At 59.0% G+C, this 17,961-nt stretch overlaps 1 protein-coding gene across 2 annotated transcripts in view; it reads left to right on the top strand.

The window, feature by feature from the left end:
- ABAT (4-aminobutyrate aminotransferase) overlaps positions 1 to 17,961 on the top strand; it is a 57,419-nt gene that overhangs the window by 25,942 nt on the left and 13,516 nt on the right. For both annotated transcript variants that reach the window (XM_004604137.3, XM_055136827.1), the window contains exons 2-6: positions 1,045 to 1,155; positions 6,521 to 6,618; positions 8,821 to 8,850; positions 10,172 to 10,289; positions 13,374 to 13,423. In XM_004604137.3, the coding sequence (XP_004604194.1) occupies positions 1,086 to 1,155; positions 6,521 to 6,618; positions 8,821 to 8,850; positions 10,172 to 10,289; positions 13,374 to 13,423 (366 nt within the window). In that variant the 5' untranslated portion in view covers positions 1,045 to 1,085. The remainder of the gene's footprint in view (positions 1 to 1,044; positions 1,156 to 6,520; positions 6,619 to 8,820; positions 8,851 to 10,171; positions 10,290 to 13,373; positions 13,424 to 17,961) is intronic.

The following is a 17,961-nucleotide window of genomic DNA, read 5'->3' as shown; positions in this document are numbered from 1 at the left end:
GATCAGGCTTGGCTCGGAGGAGGTCACTTTCAGCGGCAGCCCCTGGAAATGTCGCCTCCCTCCCTCCCTCCCTCCCTCCCTCCCTCCCTCCGTGGCTCAGCGACATTTGCAGCCACAGTCACTTTCCGGGGAGGCGGGCCCTCGCGTGCTAATGTGTGCGGCCTCCCAGAGCTCAGAGTCGCTCCAAGGGAGGCGGAAGTGCGGCTGTTTGAGCCCAGCGGGTGCAGCGCCACCCCCCCCAAGCCCACCTCGCCCTCCAAAGTCACCCGCCAGGCTCGACCCCCTTGCGCTGCTCCCTGCATTCCTGGCTGCAGTGTTGGGCTCCGGGTGTCTGTTTGGGGGCCTCTCCTGTTGTGCTCAGGCCTTGCTCCGCCTGGCTCTGAGCTCAGGGGTGCAAGATCCAACCCGAACCCGCAAGGGGTGATGGCCGAGAGCTGAGCCGAGAGTAAGCCCTGAACACCGCTGGGTGTGGGCCCCGAGAAAGGAAAGCTAAATCACCTCTGAGGCCCCCCAGGATGGCGCCCACACCCACGCCGGCCAGAAGAGGGAAGAAATGAAGCGCGTGATTAGAGGGCCGGAGCGATGGCACAGCGGGGAGGGCGCTTGCCTTGCACGCGGCCGACCTGGTTTGATCCCGGCATCCCATAGGGTCCCCCTGAGTCCCGCCGGGAGTAACTCCTGAGTGCAGAGCCAGGAGTGACCCCTGAGCACCGCTGGATGGGACACAAAAAGCCCAAAAAAGTAGGATTAGAGGCCCCCGGCCCTGGCAGCGGAGCGCATGTGAGAGGGTCTAAGTTCAGCCCCGCCGGAAGGACGGGCAGGTGGGTCGGGGGTGGGCAGAGACGACAGAGTGAGAGGCAGATAAACGGTCGCCTGGGTGCATGGACAAACAGACGGCGTGAGTAGAATCCAGGTGGGTGGAGGGTAGATAACGGGGCCAGCTGGACCGCCGACGGCCTGACCCCAGCCGGCCCCTCTGGGCTTGGCTGGGGGGGGGTCTCCCCGGTCCTCGCCGGCCTCACCTGTGTTCCCTTCTCCCTGCAGGAGGGGAGCGTGTGACAGGGTCGCGTTCCCTCCGCGGGACCATGGTCTCCATGATGCTCGCCCGGCGGCTGGCCTGCAGCTTCCAGCACAACTACCGCCTGCTCGGGCCAGGTAAGCCGGGCTCTGGCCAGCACCGATCCCGGGGGTGGAGGGGGGGGCGGGGGGGCAGCCGTGCTCCCCCCTCCCCGACACTGCCCCGGAGAGCCCATCTCAGCAGGACGGAGACAATAGCCCTCCTCAGTGGCCTCCAGGCCAACTGTGCTGAACAGGGGCGGGACAGGGATGTCCCCCCAACAGCCCGCCCCCGCCCCCCCATCAGAGGCCGGCAGCCCAGCCCACTCTGCCTCCTAGAAGCCCCCAGAAGCTCCTAGAAGCTTCGGTTCCAGCCCGCCGGCCTGCAGAAGCCAAGAGAGTCCCGCAGGGACCCCAGTTGGGCCTCGTTGCGCAAAACAGAAACTGCTGAGTCCGGGCCAGACCGTCTGCAGCAGAGAAGGCGCTGGCTGACCCGGGGTCCGTCCCCAGCGGCACATAAGGGCCCCCAGGCACTGCCAGGAGGGATCCCTGAGCACAGAACCAGGAGTAAGACCTGAAAGCTAAAAAAAAAAAAAAAAAAAAAAATAGGAAAGAAATTGTTCATAGTGGGGCTGGAGCCATAGCACAGCGGGTAGGGCATTTGCCTTGCACGCGGCCGACCCGGGTTCGATTCCCAGCATCCCATATGGTCCCCCGAGCACCGCCAGGAGTAATTCCTGAGTGCAGAGCCAGGAGTAACCCCTGAGCATCTCCAGGTGTGACCCAAAAAGCCAAAAAAAAAAAAAAAGACATTGTTCATAGAATCTGGTCATGGTAGTGGTGTTACTAAGTGGCCGACTACACAGTGAAATGAAATATTTGGGGGTGATAGCACTGTATAGCTCTGTCGTCCCGTTGTTCATCAATTTGCTCGAGCGGGCACCAGTAACGTCTCCATTGTGAGACTTGTTACTGTTTTTGGCATATCGAATACGCCACAGGGAGCTTGCCAGGCTCTGCCGTGCGGGCGGGATACTCTCGGTAGCTTGCCGGGCTCTCCGAGAGGGACGGAGGAATTGAACCTGGGTCGGCCGCGTGCAAGGCCAACGCCCTACCCGCTGTGCTATCGCTCCAGTCCTTTTGGGAGTTATTTCTTATTATTTAATATTTATTAATATTTAATTAGTAATTGTTTCATTATTCATATTTTCCTAGATGAGCATATTATCAAAACATAGGTGGGAGAAAAGAAAAGTGGGAGGGCAGGGAGAGACTGGCAGAGAGGCGGGTCAGGAGCAGGAGGGAAACTGAGGACGTTGGTGGAGGGAAGTGGACTGGAGGATGGGTTGGAACATTGTAGGAGAAGGGTTGAAACATTGTAGGAGAAGGGTTGCAACATTGTAGGAGATGGGTTGCAACATTGTATCCTGAAACCCGTCATGACTAACTGTAACTTGATGAGAAAAACACAGGTGGGGGTTCCGGAGAGATAGCTAGGGGCTAAGGTACCTGCCTCACGGCCCCCAGCCATTCCTCAGAGGGACCCCCAAGCACAGACCTGGGGGTGGCCCCTGAGCACAGCCAGATGTGGCCCGAACCCCCCCCACACCAGAAGAAAAGGGGCCAGAGCAGTAGCACAGCGGGGAGGGCGCTTGCCTTGCACGCAGCTGCCCTGGGTCCCGTCCCTGGCGCCCCAGAGGGTCCCCTGAGCACCCCCAGGAGTGACCCCTGAGTGCAGAGCCAGGAGTGAGCCCCGAGCACTGCTGGGGGTGCCCACCCCCCAAAAAAAACCAAACCCCTCCCCCCAAAAAACATTAGGTGGGACTGACAGCGACAAAGGAGATATGATTAAACAGAATTAGAAGCCGAGCAGACAGGGCCGTGACCCGGCCCTGAGCCCGCAGGTTGGCAGAGCACTGGCTGCAGGGAGCAGCAGGGCTGAGGGCTCAGATGAAGGGGACAGGAACGACATTAAGGGGCGGCTTTTGTGGGCTGGAGTTGAAGATTGACAGTGTGTGCTGACCCCCGGGAGGTGACGGTGCACACACCAGGCGGATTCGCCCTCCGGTGGGGCAGGGGTGAGGGGGTCCCCTCCAGTCCGGGGGGCTGGAGCGATAACACAGTGAAGAGAGCGTTTGCCTTGCACACGGCCGACCCGGGTTTGATTCCCAGCATCCTATAGGGTCCCCTGAGCATCTCCAGGAGTCATTCCTGAATGCAGAGCCAGGAGTAACCCCTGAGCATCGCCGGGTGTGACCCAAAAAGCAAAAAAAAAAGAAAAGAAAAGAAAAGAAAAAAGAAAGCCCAGTCCAGATGTCTCCCGCTGCCATCGCTTCCCCGGGTTTCCATGAGCGTCAGCTGCACAAATGGCACAAGTTCCCCAGACAGACGCATTTCTAGCTGAGCCGTTTGTCGGCTGGGTGACCCCGGGCAGGTCTGTCGACCTCTCTGGGCTCTCCTTCGGCTTCTCTGAGGAATGACATCAGCTTTCCCTCTGAGGGGGTCGGCAGGGGGAGAGGGGATGACCCCCGGTCAGGTGCTCAGGGTCACGCTTCTCTGTCCACCCGCGGTGACCTCGCGTGGGACCCCCGGAAGCAGTTTCCTTGGCCGCACAGAGAGTGTCCCCCTCTCGCTGAGGGACCTGGGGCACTGTTGGTGTTTGAGTCTTTCCCTCCGCAAAGCGCGAGCCCGGAGAGAGAGCAGGAGAGCCTGCAGCATAGGCGCGCGTCCGTACTCCGGCCCTGCAGCTGTGTGACCCCGAGACCGTGCCTGAGCCTCTCTGATGCTGTCGGGAGCGTGGGCCGAGCCAGACGGACACGGCGGAGGAGGGCTTGCCTGGCGTCCGGAGCCAGGGCCAACGGCGGCTCTGGCCGCCCCAGATCTCCGAGGCCGGCAGGCTCGAGTTCCCGGCTCCCGGCCCAGCCTGGCCACCGTCCACCCTCCCCACGAGGTCTGGCAGCCGGCAGGATCCCGGGACGGTCTCGGGACAGCCCCGGCGGCTGCACATCTGGCCCTGGACATCCCCGTCTGCTCCCTCGGGGCTCCTGCGGGCAGGACCAGATTCCCCGCGGGCCCTGCCCTGGCCGCCCGCTGCCCGCCCAGGCCTTCGGGGCCCTTCAGCTGCCGCCCCAGCAGCCCCGCACTCGGTCCCGGAGCCCTGGTGCGCCACTGCCTCTGCAGGACCTTTTCCCGGGGACAGCGGGAGGGCCGGGACTCGCTGACCTGCGGCTTGGTCATTGTTTCATGTCAGGCCACCCCCAGCAGGGCTCGGGACTTACTCCCGGCTCTGTGCTCAGGGATCATCACGCCTGCCGAGACTCGGGGGACCGTATGGGGTCCCGGGGACCGAACCTGGGCTTGTCGTGAGCCAGGCAGACGCCCTCCCCACTGGATTATGTCTCTCGCCCCAGTTTATTTTGATTTTTTTGCTGTTTTTAGTTTGTTTGCTTGTTTGTTTGTTTGTGTGCGATGCTCAGGGCTCACTCCCGGCCCCGCACTCAGGAATGACTCCTGGCGGTCTCAGGGGACCACATAGGGTCCCGGGAACGGAACCCAGGTCCCATATGCAAGGCAAATGCCCTCCCACTGTGCTGGCGCTCCAACCCGCCCGCCCCGGTTTATTTACCTACCCCCTTCCTATGAACAAGTCAGAGAAATGCTGATTTGGAGTTTCCTCTCCCTCCCTCCCTCCCTCCCTCCTTTCTTCCCTCCTTCCCTCCCTCTCTCCCTCCTTTCCTTCCTTCCTTCTCTCTCTTTTCTTCCTTTACTTTTTTTTTTTTTTTTTTGCTTTTTGGGTCACACCCAGCGATGCTCAGGGATTACTCCTGGCTTTGCACTCAGGAATTACTCCTGGCGGTGCTTGGGGGACCATATGGGATGCCGGGGATTGAACCCGGGTCGGCCTCGTGCAAGGCAAACGCCCTACCCGCTGTGCTATCGCTCTGGCCCCTCTTCCTTTACTTTTTGGGACATATCTGGCTGTGTTCAGGGCTTACTCCTGGCTCTGTGCTCGGGGATCACTCCTGACAGTGCTCAGGGAACCATATGGGATGCCGAATATCCAACCCGGATCAGCCTGGTGCACGGTGGACACCCTCCCCGCTGTGCTATCACTCCGCCCCCCGCCACCCCCCCCCCCCCGCCCTCACTATCTTTGTTCCCAGCCTCCATCCCTGTTTCACGCGGGTCTGGCAGGAGTCAGGCTGGACCAGTGAAACCCCGACTGGGGCGGAGGAAAAGACGCGCAGCGTAGCTTCCCACGGACTCCTGACGTGTGCCGTGACCTTTCCCTCTGCTCGCGGGGTAACCTCTGGAGGAATTCTGTTGTTACTCCCGAGATCAAACAGAAGGCAGTAAAAGCCGGTGTCTTTGTGTCTCCGAGAAGGGGGAGCGTTGGATTTGAACTGGACTTGATCAAAGCGCTTCCCTTGATTACAGGAAGAATCCACGAAGGGCTTTGATCCCCGGGGCCAGGACGGGGAATGAAGGATGCGTTTAAATTGTTCTTTTTATTTTCACGCCGGGGACTTTGAATTGTCAGGCAAGGTTGTGTGCTTGGGGGAGGTGCCGCCAGGATTGTTCTTTCCCGGGGCTGACCTTGGGGATCGAGCTGAGTCCCACCACGGTTGTGCCGGGCGTGACGGAGACCGTGGCACGCCTTGTCTGGTGCCACTCCGGAATCGCATTTGCAACACGGGCTCCGTGCCCTGGAGACGAGAGGGGCCCGCCGTGACGAGTCTGGGCCTCGCCGCCTCCCCTCCATCTGGCACTGAGGGGCCGCAAGCAGCCACATTCTGAGTCCTTGATGCTTGTTTTTGTTTGTTTGTTTTTTCTTTTTTGGATCACACTCAGCGATGCACAAGGGTCCCTCCTGGCTCTGCACTCAGGAATTACTCCCTGGCAGTGCTCGAGGGGTCCTATGGGATGCTGGGGATGGAACCCGGGTCTGCCTCGTGCAAGGCAAACTCCCTACCCACTGTGCTATCGCTCCAGCACCCCCCCCCACGAGCTGAGCTCAGATGCCACCTGGTGCCAGCGACTTTCAGACTATGCCCCTCCATCCCCCCAAAAAAAAGCCCCAAAACCCACATGAGTTTCAAATGACTTGGGAGCAAAACTTGGTTCTAACGGGAGCATCCCTAAGAGGGGGGTCACGAAATGCAGGTATTTGATCTTCCTCCTGGTCATTGGTGGGGCCACCCGAGAGGGTGCTCAGGGCTCCTCCTGGCCCAGACTGCCGGGGTCCGGGAGGTGCTCGGGGGACCCCAGGCGGCCCCCGGGATTCCAGCCTGCGCGGGCTGCAGTGAGGCCAGTGGCCCCCGCCAGGTCCTTCCTGGTGTCTAAACCTGCAGGTTCCCGCCAACCGAGACTCGGGGTGTCCTGGCTGGGAGGAAGTGGGGTCTTGGGCAGGGTCCTCACGCCCACCCCCCCCCCCGACATCCCTCCCCCCCCGGGTTTCCTGCAGGAAGCAGAAGCATCAGTCAGGCAGCGGCCAAAGTGGACGTGGAGTTGGACTATGACGGGCCGCTGATGAAGACAGAGGTCCCTGGACCCAGGTCTCAGGTGAGGTGAGCGGGGCGCCCCCCAGCGGGCAGTCGGGCTGGGACAGGGAGATGGGGCACCTGTCACCTGGCCAGCCACCCGGAGGGCTCCCTGGAGGGGGTGTAGCTCACCTCATAGGGGATGTGGCTGGGGTCACTCCCCTCCTGGGGAAGGTGGGCTCAGCAAGCCCCTCTCACCATCCAGAGGAGCCCCCACCTTGGCTCCAGCCTGGCCCCCCAGGGTGCAAGAACTGGGCAGAGCTCCGCCATATTGGACCGGGGGTGGGGGGGGGGGACAGCAAATGCCCTTGAACTTGACCTTGAAAAGACTGGAAAGGCCAGGTTTGCCCAAAACAAGATTTCTGCCCTGGATGAAGGGAAAAGGGGTAGAGGTGAGGCATGTGGGGTACCGAGTGTGAGCCCTGGAAGGAGGTTGGGGCTCCCCGAAGCCCTGTGTCCCGTGACTGACTCTCTGCTGGACGCCCAGCGTCTGGCCTGCCGAGCGCGGAGGACGTCCCGGCGGGAACCTTCGCAGACCCTTTGGGGCGTCCTTCTTGGCGCCTTTCCGCGAGTCTTATCTGCAGTGTCGTGTTTTCTAAACTGCCACACAGCCACGCGTCTGTCACGGCTGCTGGCTCATCAGTCCGGGACGCTCCGGGATTTTGCATCCAACGGGAGTTTTGCGGGATGATTTCTTTATTTTTTCCCCAAAATCAGAGACCTTTCTCGAGCATATTTCTGCCGGGGGGGGGGGTGTGTGTTAATTTAGTAGTAAGGAGTAACAGACTGGCCAGTAATTGTTCCGGCCCATGAGTAGCGGTTTGTATTTGTGGAACTACCTATTTTTGTGACCCTAATGACTAAAGTCGATTCTCCGGGGAAGTATTTTTAGAGGTGGCGTCTTGGGGTGATGGAAGCAGCTCGTTTGTTTTCCTGTTTTCTCCGGTCGCACAGATGGCGTATGGCGCGTGCGGCTTGGCGTGATAAACGGGGAGAGGCAAGCTTACGTTTTTAGTGGACTTTATTTTCCTAATGGGGTGTTAAAACCTCACCCTCCCCTCAATAAAAAAAAAAAAGGTGTTGCTTTCACGGAGGCTAGGTAAATGAGCTCAAGCTTTTTTTATTATTATTCTATATTTTGGTTGACGTCACTTCTGTCATTCAAAGGTCTAAACCGCCACTGTGCTCTATTGATGATTACATAGGCAGGATTAGTTTCCTGCCGAGTATTTACGTAAAACAGCTTAAAATATTGATGATATTTGGGGAGCACAGCGGGGAGGGCACTTGCCTTACACGTGGCTGACCCGGGTTTGACCCCCAGCATCCCGTGTGGACCCCCATGCATCACCAGGAGTAATTCCTGAGCATTGCATCACCAGGTATGGTGAAAAAAAAATACCCCTCAAAGTATATAACTATAAATACAAATATATATATGTACTGGTAAAGGAACAGGTGTTGGAATGTTACATGACTGAAACCCAGTCATGAACAACTTTATAACTATGTATCTCACTGTGATTCAATTAAATATATATATATATGTATATGTAGATAACATTTGAGGCATACCCAGCGGTGCTCTGGGGTTACTCTTCATTAGTGCCTGGGGTCGTTCCTGGCAGTGCTGGGTTTCGAACCCGGGCCTCCTGCACCCAGTCCTTTGATCTCTCTCCCGGGGCCCCTGATAAAATGACTGACTCATTAACTCTTGGGGGTATTTTCGGGGGTGGAGGGATTGACCATACCCCGTGGTGCTCTGGCATCGCTCCTGGCTCTGTACTCAGGAATGACTCCTGGCGGTGCTCGGGGACCCGATGGGATGCCGGGGATTGAACTTGGGTCGGCCTCGTGCAAGGCAAACGCCCTCCCCGCTGTGCTATTGCTTCAGCCCCCAACTCACTAATTTATAAGTTGGCAGGAGGGCCTTGGAGGCCCAGGACTCACAGAAGCAGCAGGGACCGGGAGCTCTGGCACCAAGAATATGGACTGGGGACGGGAGCGACGGCACAGCGGGGAGGGCGTTTGCCTGGCACGCGGCCGACCCGGGTTCGATTCCCAGCATCCCATAGGGTCCCCCGAGCACCGCCAGGGGTAATTCCTGAGTGCAGAGCCAGGAGGAACCCCTGAGCATCGCCGGGTGTGACCCAAAAGGCGGAGAAAGAAAAAGAATGTGAAGAATGTGGCCTCACTCGGGTGTTTCTGTGCTTCTTGTCTGCAGGAGCTGATGAAACAGCTGAACATTATTCAGGTGAGCGGGGCGGGGCCGATCCTGCACCCCTCCCTCCCCTATGGTCCTCCCTCCCCTCCCTTCTCTGCACGGTCTTTCTACCCCTTCTCTCCCCACCCCCACCCCGACTTTATTTATTTATTTATTTATTTTGGTAATTGCCGTTCACCATTGTTCCAAATCTTTTTCACCTTTCTCGTTTCCCCTGTGGCTTCTGGATGCGCTCACATTGATTATTTACGTGTTGTTTAATTTCCACATTTTTCTGATCTCCTGGCATTCTGTTCTATCATTGATTCCTAATTTCATTCCACTGCGTTGGAGAACATTTTATGGACATATCCGCCTTGTAAATGGATTGAGCCTTGCTTGTATTTCTCTGTCACTGTGTTGGATTTCCTTTCCTTTTCTTTCCTTTCCTTTCCTTTCCTTTCCTTTCCTTTCCTTTTCTTTCCTCTTTTCTTTTTCATTCCTTTTCTTCTCTCTTCTTTTCTTTTCTTTCTGTCATGTATTTAGCAAATATTTCTTTTTCTTAGTATATATTACATACTATATATAGCATATATATAGTATATAGTGATAACTATATATTATCGAAATCTACATTAACTTTATCCCTGGGGGTCCGAGTGATAGTATACAGGTAAGGTGCTCGCCTTGCACGTGGCCCACCCAGATTCGATCCTCAGCGTCCCAGAGGGTCCCCGAGCCTGTCAGGAGTAATTCCTGAGTGCAACACCAGGAATAACCCCTGAGCACTATTGAATGTGAGCCAGAAACAAACCCAAAAAATTAATTCAAATTTAAAAAACCTTATCCCTGTAGGGGCCAGAGAGACACAGTAAAGTACGCAGGGCACTTGTCTCGTATGTAGCCGACCTGGATTCGATCCCCAGCACTCCACAGGATCCCCTGAGCCGTGCCGGGAGTGATCCCTGAGCACAGAACCAGGAGTCAGCCCTGTGCATGGTTGAGTTACACTCAGTAAACAGCTGCCCTGCTCTGCCCTTCCGTGGTGATCAGTAAGACACATCAGGAGGGCCGGAGCGACAGCACAGCGGGGCGGGCATTTGCCTTGCATGCGGCCAACCCGGGCTCGATTCCCAGCATCCCACAGGGTCCCCCGAGCACTGCCAGGAGTCATTCCTGGGTGCAGAGCCAGGAGGAACCCCTGAGCATCGCCGGGTGTGACCCAAAAGGAAAAAATAAATAAAGACACATCAGGAACCGTCGTTCCCAGTGAAGCATCTGTGTCCTTACCGTGTCCCTTCCCCTCGCCTCTTCCCCCCGACTCACGCTCCCCCCGCCTGAGCCCGGCCCGCTGTCCCCGCTGTCCCCGCAGAACGCGGAGGCCGTGCACTTCTTCTGCAACTACGAGGAGAGCCGAGGCAACTACCTGGTGGACGTGGACGGGAACCGGATGCTGGACCTGTACTCCCAGATCTCCTCCGTTCCCATAGGTGAGCGCCGGGCCCTCCGGGGCCACCTCTGTCCCCCCACCCTGTAGCCGCTCCCCTGGCAGGACACAGCCCAGGTGTCCCCAGAGGGCAGAGAAAAGGGTCCAGTCCTTTGTGGGCGGGTTCGGGACCCCGGACTTTCTCTTTTTTTTTTTTTAAATCTTTTTTTTGGGGTCACACCCAGTGATGCACAGGGGTCACTCCTGGCTCTGCACTCAGGAATGACTCCTGGCGGTGCTCGGGGGACCCTATGGGATGCCGGGGATCGAACCTGGGTCTGCCGCGGTGCAAGGCAAACGCCCTACCCGCTGTGCTCTTGCTCCGGCCCCAGACAAGGTGTTAAGCTTTTCCTACTCTCCAGCTCTGAGATGATTTTTTTCTCTTTTTATTTTCCTTTTGGCTTTTTGGTGGTACTCAGGGCTGCTTACTCCTGGCTCCGTGCTCAGGGACCCTCTGGGGTCAGCCTTGTACCAGGCAGATTCCCTCCCCGCTGTCCGCCACGCAGCCCCTGTGAGCTGATCGGAGACCCGCGCTGCCCTTTCCCGATATTAAGCCCGACGGCACCTGCCCCATCTTCCCGGCGCACCCAGCTCACCAGCCGTGTCCAGGGGCCCAGGGGCCAGTCCTGGGGAGTCCTCAGCCATCCTGCCTGGACAGGTCAACGCTCAGGCGTGGCGATGGGTCCCCTAAGGCTCTGCAGTGCTGGGGACCACTCTGGGGTCACCTCAGTGGTGTTGGGGGGACGATGAGGTACCAGCACGAGGACTGGGGTTCCCTCGTGCAGCAGGCATGGACCCCGCCTGTGGGCGCCTCCCGACCCCAGAGCCTGAGGGTCTGCACACCCGGGAGAGCCAAGGGCCTGGACCCACACGGCCATCAGCCTCGTGAGCCTCCGCCCCGGGGAGCAGCCCCCGGATAGCTGCCCAGGTGTGGGGGGGTCCCACCGCCTGATTTCCCTCAGGAGAGGGACGGGCCCCGCCCACGTCTCTCCTGCGGGAGCCAGTGGAGCCGCAGTCCCTGTGGGTTAGGAGATGTCCCTGGCACTGGCTTATCTGCAGCGGCAGAGACGCTCCACGGCCCGAGTGGCACAGCGCCAGGGCTGAAGGGCCAGCAGCCAGAGCACAGCGGGAGGGACGGCACCCAGGGGGAGCTGGGAGGAGGCAGGGGAGGGGGGAGGAGGTATTCAGCGCTCGCCTCCTGCTCCCCCATCTCACACCCGCAGAGCGGCCTGCGAGGGCTGGCCGGGGCAGACACGGCCTTTGCCACATCCCCTTCCCGTTCTGCAGGGAGCAAGTTCCCGGGGAGGGCGTTTGCCTGGCACTCGGCCAACCCCAGTTTGATCCCGGCATCCCATAGAAGTCCCCCGAGCACCGCCGGGAGTAATTCCTGTGAGCAGAGCCAGGAGTAAGCCCTGAGCATCGCCGGGTGTGACCCACTGTCACTGTATCACTGTCGTCCCATTGTTTATCCTTTTGCTCAAGCGGGCACCAGTAGTGTCTCCATAGTGAGACTTGTTGTGACTGTTTTTGGCATATCGAATACGCCACAGGTGGCTTGCCAGGCTCTGCCGTGCGGGTGAGATACTCTCGGTAGCTTGCCGGGTTCTCTGAGAGGGACAGAGAAATTGAACGCAGGTTGGCCGTGTGCAAGGCAAACGCCCTACTTGCTGCGCTATCGCTCCAGCCCAGGTGTGACCCAAAGAGGAAAAAAATAAAATAAAATAAAAAAGGAAGTTCCTGGTGAGCTAGACTCTCATGCACAAGCTGGGTCCCTAGCGCTTGAGCTGGGTGACACCTGAGTGGGGTCCCTAGCACCTGAGCCGGGTCCCTAGCACCTGAGCTGTCTCTTGACACCTGAGCCGGGTCCCTAGCACCTGAGCTGGGTCCCTAGCACCTGAGCTGTCTCTTGACACCTGAGCCGGGTCCCTAGTATGTGAACGGGGTCTTTCAGGTCCTCCAGTCCGAACTTGCCAAGCTGACCCCAGACTGCAGGCCTTGCGCAGGCCATATAAAGATCCCTTTCAAAGTCAATATATTTGGGGGCCAGTGATAGTACAGTGGGGAGGGCATTTGCCTTGCATGCGGCTGACCCGAGTTCGATTCCCTGCATCCTGTATGGTTCCCCTGAGCACCACCAGGAGTCATTCCTGAGTGTAGAGCCAGGAGTAACCCCTGAGCATCTCCAGGTATGACCCAAAAAGAAAAAAAAATTCAAAGTAAATATATTTGGGGACTGGAGTGATGGTACAGCAGGTAGGCCCTTGCTTTGCACGCTGATGACGGGGGTTCAGTCCTCTCCACTCCGTATGGTCCCCTGAGGGGTTCATTCCTGAGCTCCGAGCCAGGAGTAACCCCTCAGCATCACCAGGTGCGGCCCCCTTAAAAAAAACAAAACACCAAAGTAAAATACATTTAAGTTCAAAGACAAGCTGGTTTCAAGGAAACGGGCGCGTGGTCTGCGTCATGAGTGTGTATGTGTAGGGCCAGGCTTCGTCCTCCAGGCTGAGCTGGAGCACTGTGCCAGGAGCAGCCCCCGAACTCTGCTGGGAGTGACCCCAAAGCAAAGCAGACGAGGGCGGCGCTCCGAGGGCGGCCGTTTCTTCCCAGTCGACATCCTGCTCTTGCCCCTGGGTTTGGAGTCCTCTCTGTCTCCTGCTTGTGTTCCAGGAGAAGTCGTTTGATTTGGGGGCCCTGCGGGAGAGCAGAGGGGGCGACGGTGTGGGGGGAGGCGGGTGGGAGCCCCGCGAAGCCACAGACAGAGTTTCACGCTGTGGGGCCGAGTGCACCGGATTCGGGGGTCCGGCCTGCCTGCCGACGGGGGGTCCGGCCCTCGCTTCCGTGGGGTAAGGCTGCTCGGCTGAAGGCTCCCGGGGCCCTGGTGACCGGCACGGCCCCGTCATCCTCCTCTGGACACTCAGTGTCCCTGCAGGAGCCGGGCCGCGGGGAGCCCTCGTGGACACAAGTAGCCACTCGGCCCGGTGGACTCGAGGCTCAGCCCCCCGCCCCCACCCCCGCCTACCTGGCAGGGGCGCAGAGGGCGGGCCCGGGGTCTGGGTGCAGCGTGTCCCTGACGCCGCTCTCTCCCCAGGGTACAGCCATCCTGCTCTCGTGAAGCTCGTCCAGCAGCCTCAGAACGTGGTGAGTGTTGGGGCTGGAATTCCACGGCGGGGAGGGTACACCCCGCAGTCCTCGCAGGCTCTTCCTGCCTCTGCACCAGGACTCACTCCTGGTGGTGCTCAGGGGACCCTCCGGGTGCTGGGGACTGAATAGGGCTCAGACGGCCCAGGCAGGCGTCTTCCCCTGTGCCCTCTCTCTGGCCCCCGTTTTTACTTACTTATTTATTTACTGCTTTCTTGGGTCACACCCAGCGATGCTCAGGGGTTCCTCCTGGCCCTGCACTCAGAAATTACTCCTGACGGTGCTCACGGGGCCCTACGGGATGCCGGGGATCGAACCCAGGTCTGCAGCGTGCAAGGCAAACATTTGCCCTACCCACTGAACTATCGCTCTAGCTCCGGCCCCTTTATGAGGTGTTTTTTTTTTATCAGTAAATATTTTTTTTACGATTTTATACATTTTATTTTCATAGAGTAGTTCACATTAATATTCAAACACCCACCCAACCAGCGAGCATCTTCCCACCACAATAAGAAGGAAGTGTGTGAAGGTTGTTGTATATCTTTCTGGGGCTATTTAAGCGCGTACATACAAGAATACAAGCAGGTATATTAAAACCAAACACACGTGTGCTACTTTAGGTACATCAGTGGGCTAGAGTATCAGAGGTCCAGGAAATACTGCATCCCTCTCTTCCAGGAGCTTTATTTTATAGTCTCTGGATCTTGGCCATTGATGAGATTACATGATGCCAGGGGCAGTTTATGGGCGTGGCTGCAAAGCTACTGGAAAATGGGGGATCTGGGTGGAGGAGGCCCAGTCCTGATCCAAGCAGGCTTGGAGGTCTCAGTCCCGGGTCCCACATACCTGAGTTCCTCTGCCGGTTTCTTCATGTGTGAGGCTCGTCCGAGCATGTGGAGAGTGGCCTTGAGCATGGCTGCGGCTGGGTTCTGGAGGTTTTCAGCTGCCGGGGCTCTGCTTGGGGAGGGGAGGTAAACTCAACCCGCCCCCTTCTGAGGCACCCCGATGAAGACAGCCTGGCGCAGGGTTGGGAGATTCTGCCTTAACGGTAAACATTTTTTTTTAACAGTAAACATTTTCAGTGGTACATAGTGTCTATTCTTTGTTGTCTGTCTGTTTTGGTCTTTGGCCACACCCCGCGGTGCCCAGGGGGTTTCCCCTGGTTCTGCACTCAGAAATTATTCCTGGTGGTGTTTGGGGGACCCTATGGGATGCTGGGGATCGAATCCCAGTCAGCTGCGTACAGAGCAAACGTCCTCCCCGCTGTACGATCGCTTCGCCTCCCCCGACCCCGTTTCTATTTTAATTAGTTTCCTTCTGTCATTGCTGACATGCGGGTGATGGGATGGCACCCCCGAGGCTGCTGTGATACTTGCTGGTGTGGGGGGGCACACGGCACGTCTCTGTACTTCCCAGCCATGGTCTGCTTGTGGCTGGTGTCCGCTCACCGGGCCCCCCCGCCCACTCTGGTTGTGGTGCAGTGCTCTGATCCTGGTGCTCACACACCTTCTTGCTGCATGCCTGAGGAGGAGGGCGACCTCTGACCCCTTGGTGATGCTTACCCACACCCGGCAGCGCCAGGATGGGCGGGAGCCACAGCCGTGCCCCAGGGGGACCCTCTCCCCGCACGCCCTCTCCCCTCGCAAGTGCGGGCATGGCCAGTCACTGGAGACCCCGCTGCCCTCCCAGCAGAGGGGCGTACTGCAGGGCTCAGGGGTCCTCCTCTCTTCCCGCGAGCCGACCAGGGCGGGGGCCGGGGGGCCAGGGGGCCAGGGCCGGGACGTCTCCCCAAGGGCACTGCGGCGCTGCAGCGGCAGACCGTGGGCGGCGGCAGAACTCGGGCGTCCCGGCTGTGTTTGTTTTCAAGGCCCGACTGTTGTAAAACGCGCGTGGCTCACAGATGCTGCGGCAGTTGGTGCTGAAGGACGCGTCAGCAAACACGGGCAGTGTCGGCTGCTCCCGGGCCCCAGCCCTGCCACGTGACTGCCGGCCCAGGAGCCAGGGGCACCCTCCTGCGGGCGTCTCCCCGGCACCCTCCGCCCCGCGGTCCTTCCCGATCCTGACACAGGGGAGGGGGGCGGGGAGCACCTTCCTGCCCCTCTGCCTCACGGCCCTGCGCAGAGTGGCCGGGAAGGACTCAAGGTCCCTGGATCCCGGGCGGCCCCGCTGCAGGGTCACGCTTGGCACGCGAGGTGCAACAGGACTTCCAGCTGCCCCTTACCTGGCACGGCAGTCTAGCCCGGGACCTGAGCCCGCAGGCAGCTCTCTGGGCAGTCTGGCCAAAGCTAGATCAGTCTGACCACAGCCTGACCACAGCCTGACCACAGCTGACCACAGCCTGACCACAGCCTGACCACAGCTGATCACAGCCTGATCACAGCCTGACCACAGCCTGACCACAGCTGACCACAGCCTGACCACAGCCTGACCACAGCTGACCACAGCCTGACCACAGCTGACCACAGTCTGACCACAGCCTGACTACAACCTGATCACAGCCTGACGATAGTCTGACTACAGTGTGACTACAGTCTGGGCTACAGTCTGACCACAGTCTGACCACAGTCTGGCTACAGTCTGATCACAATCTGGGCTACAGTCTGACTACAGTCTGGGCCACAGTCTGACCACAGCCTGACCACAGCCTGACTACAGCCTGACCACAACTTGACAACAGCCTAACTACAACCTGACGACAGTCTGACTACAGTCTGGGCTACAGTCTGACCACAGAGCCAGTCTAGATCACAGTCTGACCACAGTCTGACCAGTCTAGATCAGTCTGACCACGGTCTGACCACAGCCTTATCACAGTCTGACTACAGTCTGACCACAGCCTGACCACAATCTGACCACAGTCTGACCACAGCCTAGATCAGTCTGACCACGGTCTGACCACAGCCTGACCACAATCTGACCACAGTCTGACCACAGCCTAGATCAGTCTGACCACGGTCTGATCACAGTCTAACCACGTCTGACCACAGCCTTATCACAGTCTGACTACAGTCTGACCACAGCCTGACCACAATCTGACCACAGTCTGACCACAGCCTAGATCAGTCTGACCACGGTCTGATCACAGTCTAACCACGTCTGACCACAGCCTTATCACAGTCTGACTACAGTCTGACCACAGCCTGACCACAATCTGACCACAGTCTGACCACAGCCTAGATCAGTCTGACCACGGTCTGATCACAGTCTAACCACGTCTGACCACAGCCTTATCACAGTCTGACTACAGTCTGACCACAGCCTGACCACAATCTGACCACAGTCTGACCACAGCCTTATCACAGTCTGACTACAGTCTGACCACAGCCTGACCACAATCTGACCACAGTCTGACCACAGCCTAGATCAGTCTGACCACGGTCTGATCACAGTCTAACCACGTCTGACCACAGCCTTATCACAGTCTGACTACAGTCTGACCACAGCCTGACCACAATCTGACCACAGTCTGACCACAGCCTAGATCAGTCTGACCACGGTCTGATCACAGTCTAACCACGTCTGACCACAGCCTTATCACAGTCTGACTACAGTCTGACCACAGCCTGGGCCATGGTCTGACCCCGGTCTAGGCCGTAGCCTGGGCCACCGTCCCTGCTGGCATCCCAGAGGCCTGGTGTGCCCGGCGAAAGGCAGGTGGCGCAGACTCAGAGCAGTGACCGCGGCCGGGTGCCCCGGGCAACAGGCTGAGAGCCGTTGACGGGCCACTTGCCTCTTCCGAAGTCTTGGCCAGCGAAGCCCCCAGGGGGCGGCTAGTGCGGGAGGAGGGTCCCGCCAGGCGCTCTGGAGTCCGGTGCAGGGGCTTCTCCTTCCTCGCCAGCCCAGCCACCGCCTCCCGGAAACGCCAAATACCGTGTTTCCAGAGGCCTCGTGGCCAGGACTCGGTGTCTGAGCCCTGGCCAGAATCGCCCCGTGGCCAGGCCCTGCCCGCTAGGCGCCCACGGGTTCTGCAGAGACGGTGGGTCCCTTGCCACTGCCCTTCCCAGCAGGGGTCCTCTCGCATCTCTGCTCCCAGCCTACCGTCCCTTCACCTGCATCTGTCCGGTCTGCGTGCTTAGGGGGAGGGGCATCCTGCCGCAGGAGGCGCCTGAAGACCAGAGAGGCTAAAGGACTCTCCCCGGGCTGCACAGCCCCGGCAACCCCACAGCCCTTTCTCTCTGGCCGCGCCGCGGGACTGCTGTGCCCCATAGCGAGGCTTCTGGAAGCCTGTCCCCATTTGCTCCTGTGCCCCGATGTCCCAGATAACTTCTGTCCTCACTGTCACGCTTTGTCGAACAAGAACACCACCCCCACATTCTTCCCGGGGCCCAGAGAGGCGGCTCCCGGCAGCCCGGCCCCTCCCCCGCCACCCACGCTGGCGATTTGCTGGCACCTCAGTCTCCCGGGGGCCCCCGACTCCTTCCACACCCCCGGGCACGCTCAGAGCCAGAAGGAGGAGCACTCTGGGGGTCAGACGAGGTTTCCGGGGTGTGCGGAGGGGAGGGGAGGCCTGCAGGAGCACTTCGGGAGGGTCCGGCTAA

This window comes from Sorex araneus, chromosome 4, assembly GCF_027595985.1.
Source record: "Sorex araneus isolate mSorAra2 chromosome 4, mSorAra2.pri, whole genome shotgun sequence".
Lineage (NCBI taxonomy): Eukaryota > Metazoa > Chordata > Mammalia > Eulipotyphla > Soricidae > Sorex > Sorex araneus.
Note: the sequence above shows the minus strand (reverse complement) of the source record. Positions and strands in the feature narration are given on the sequence as shown.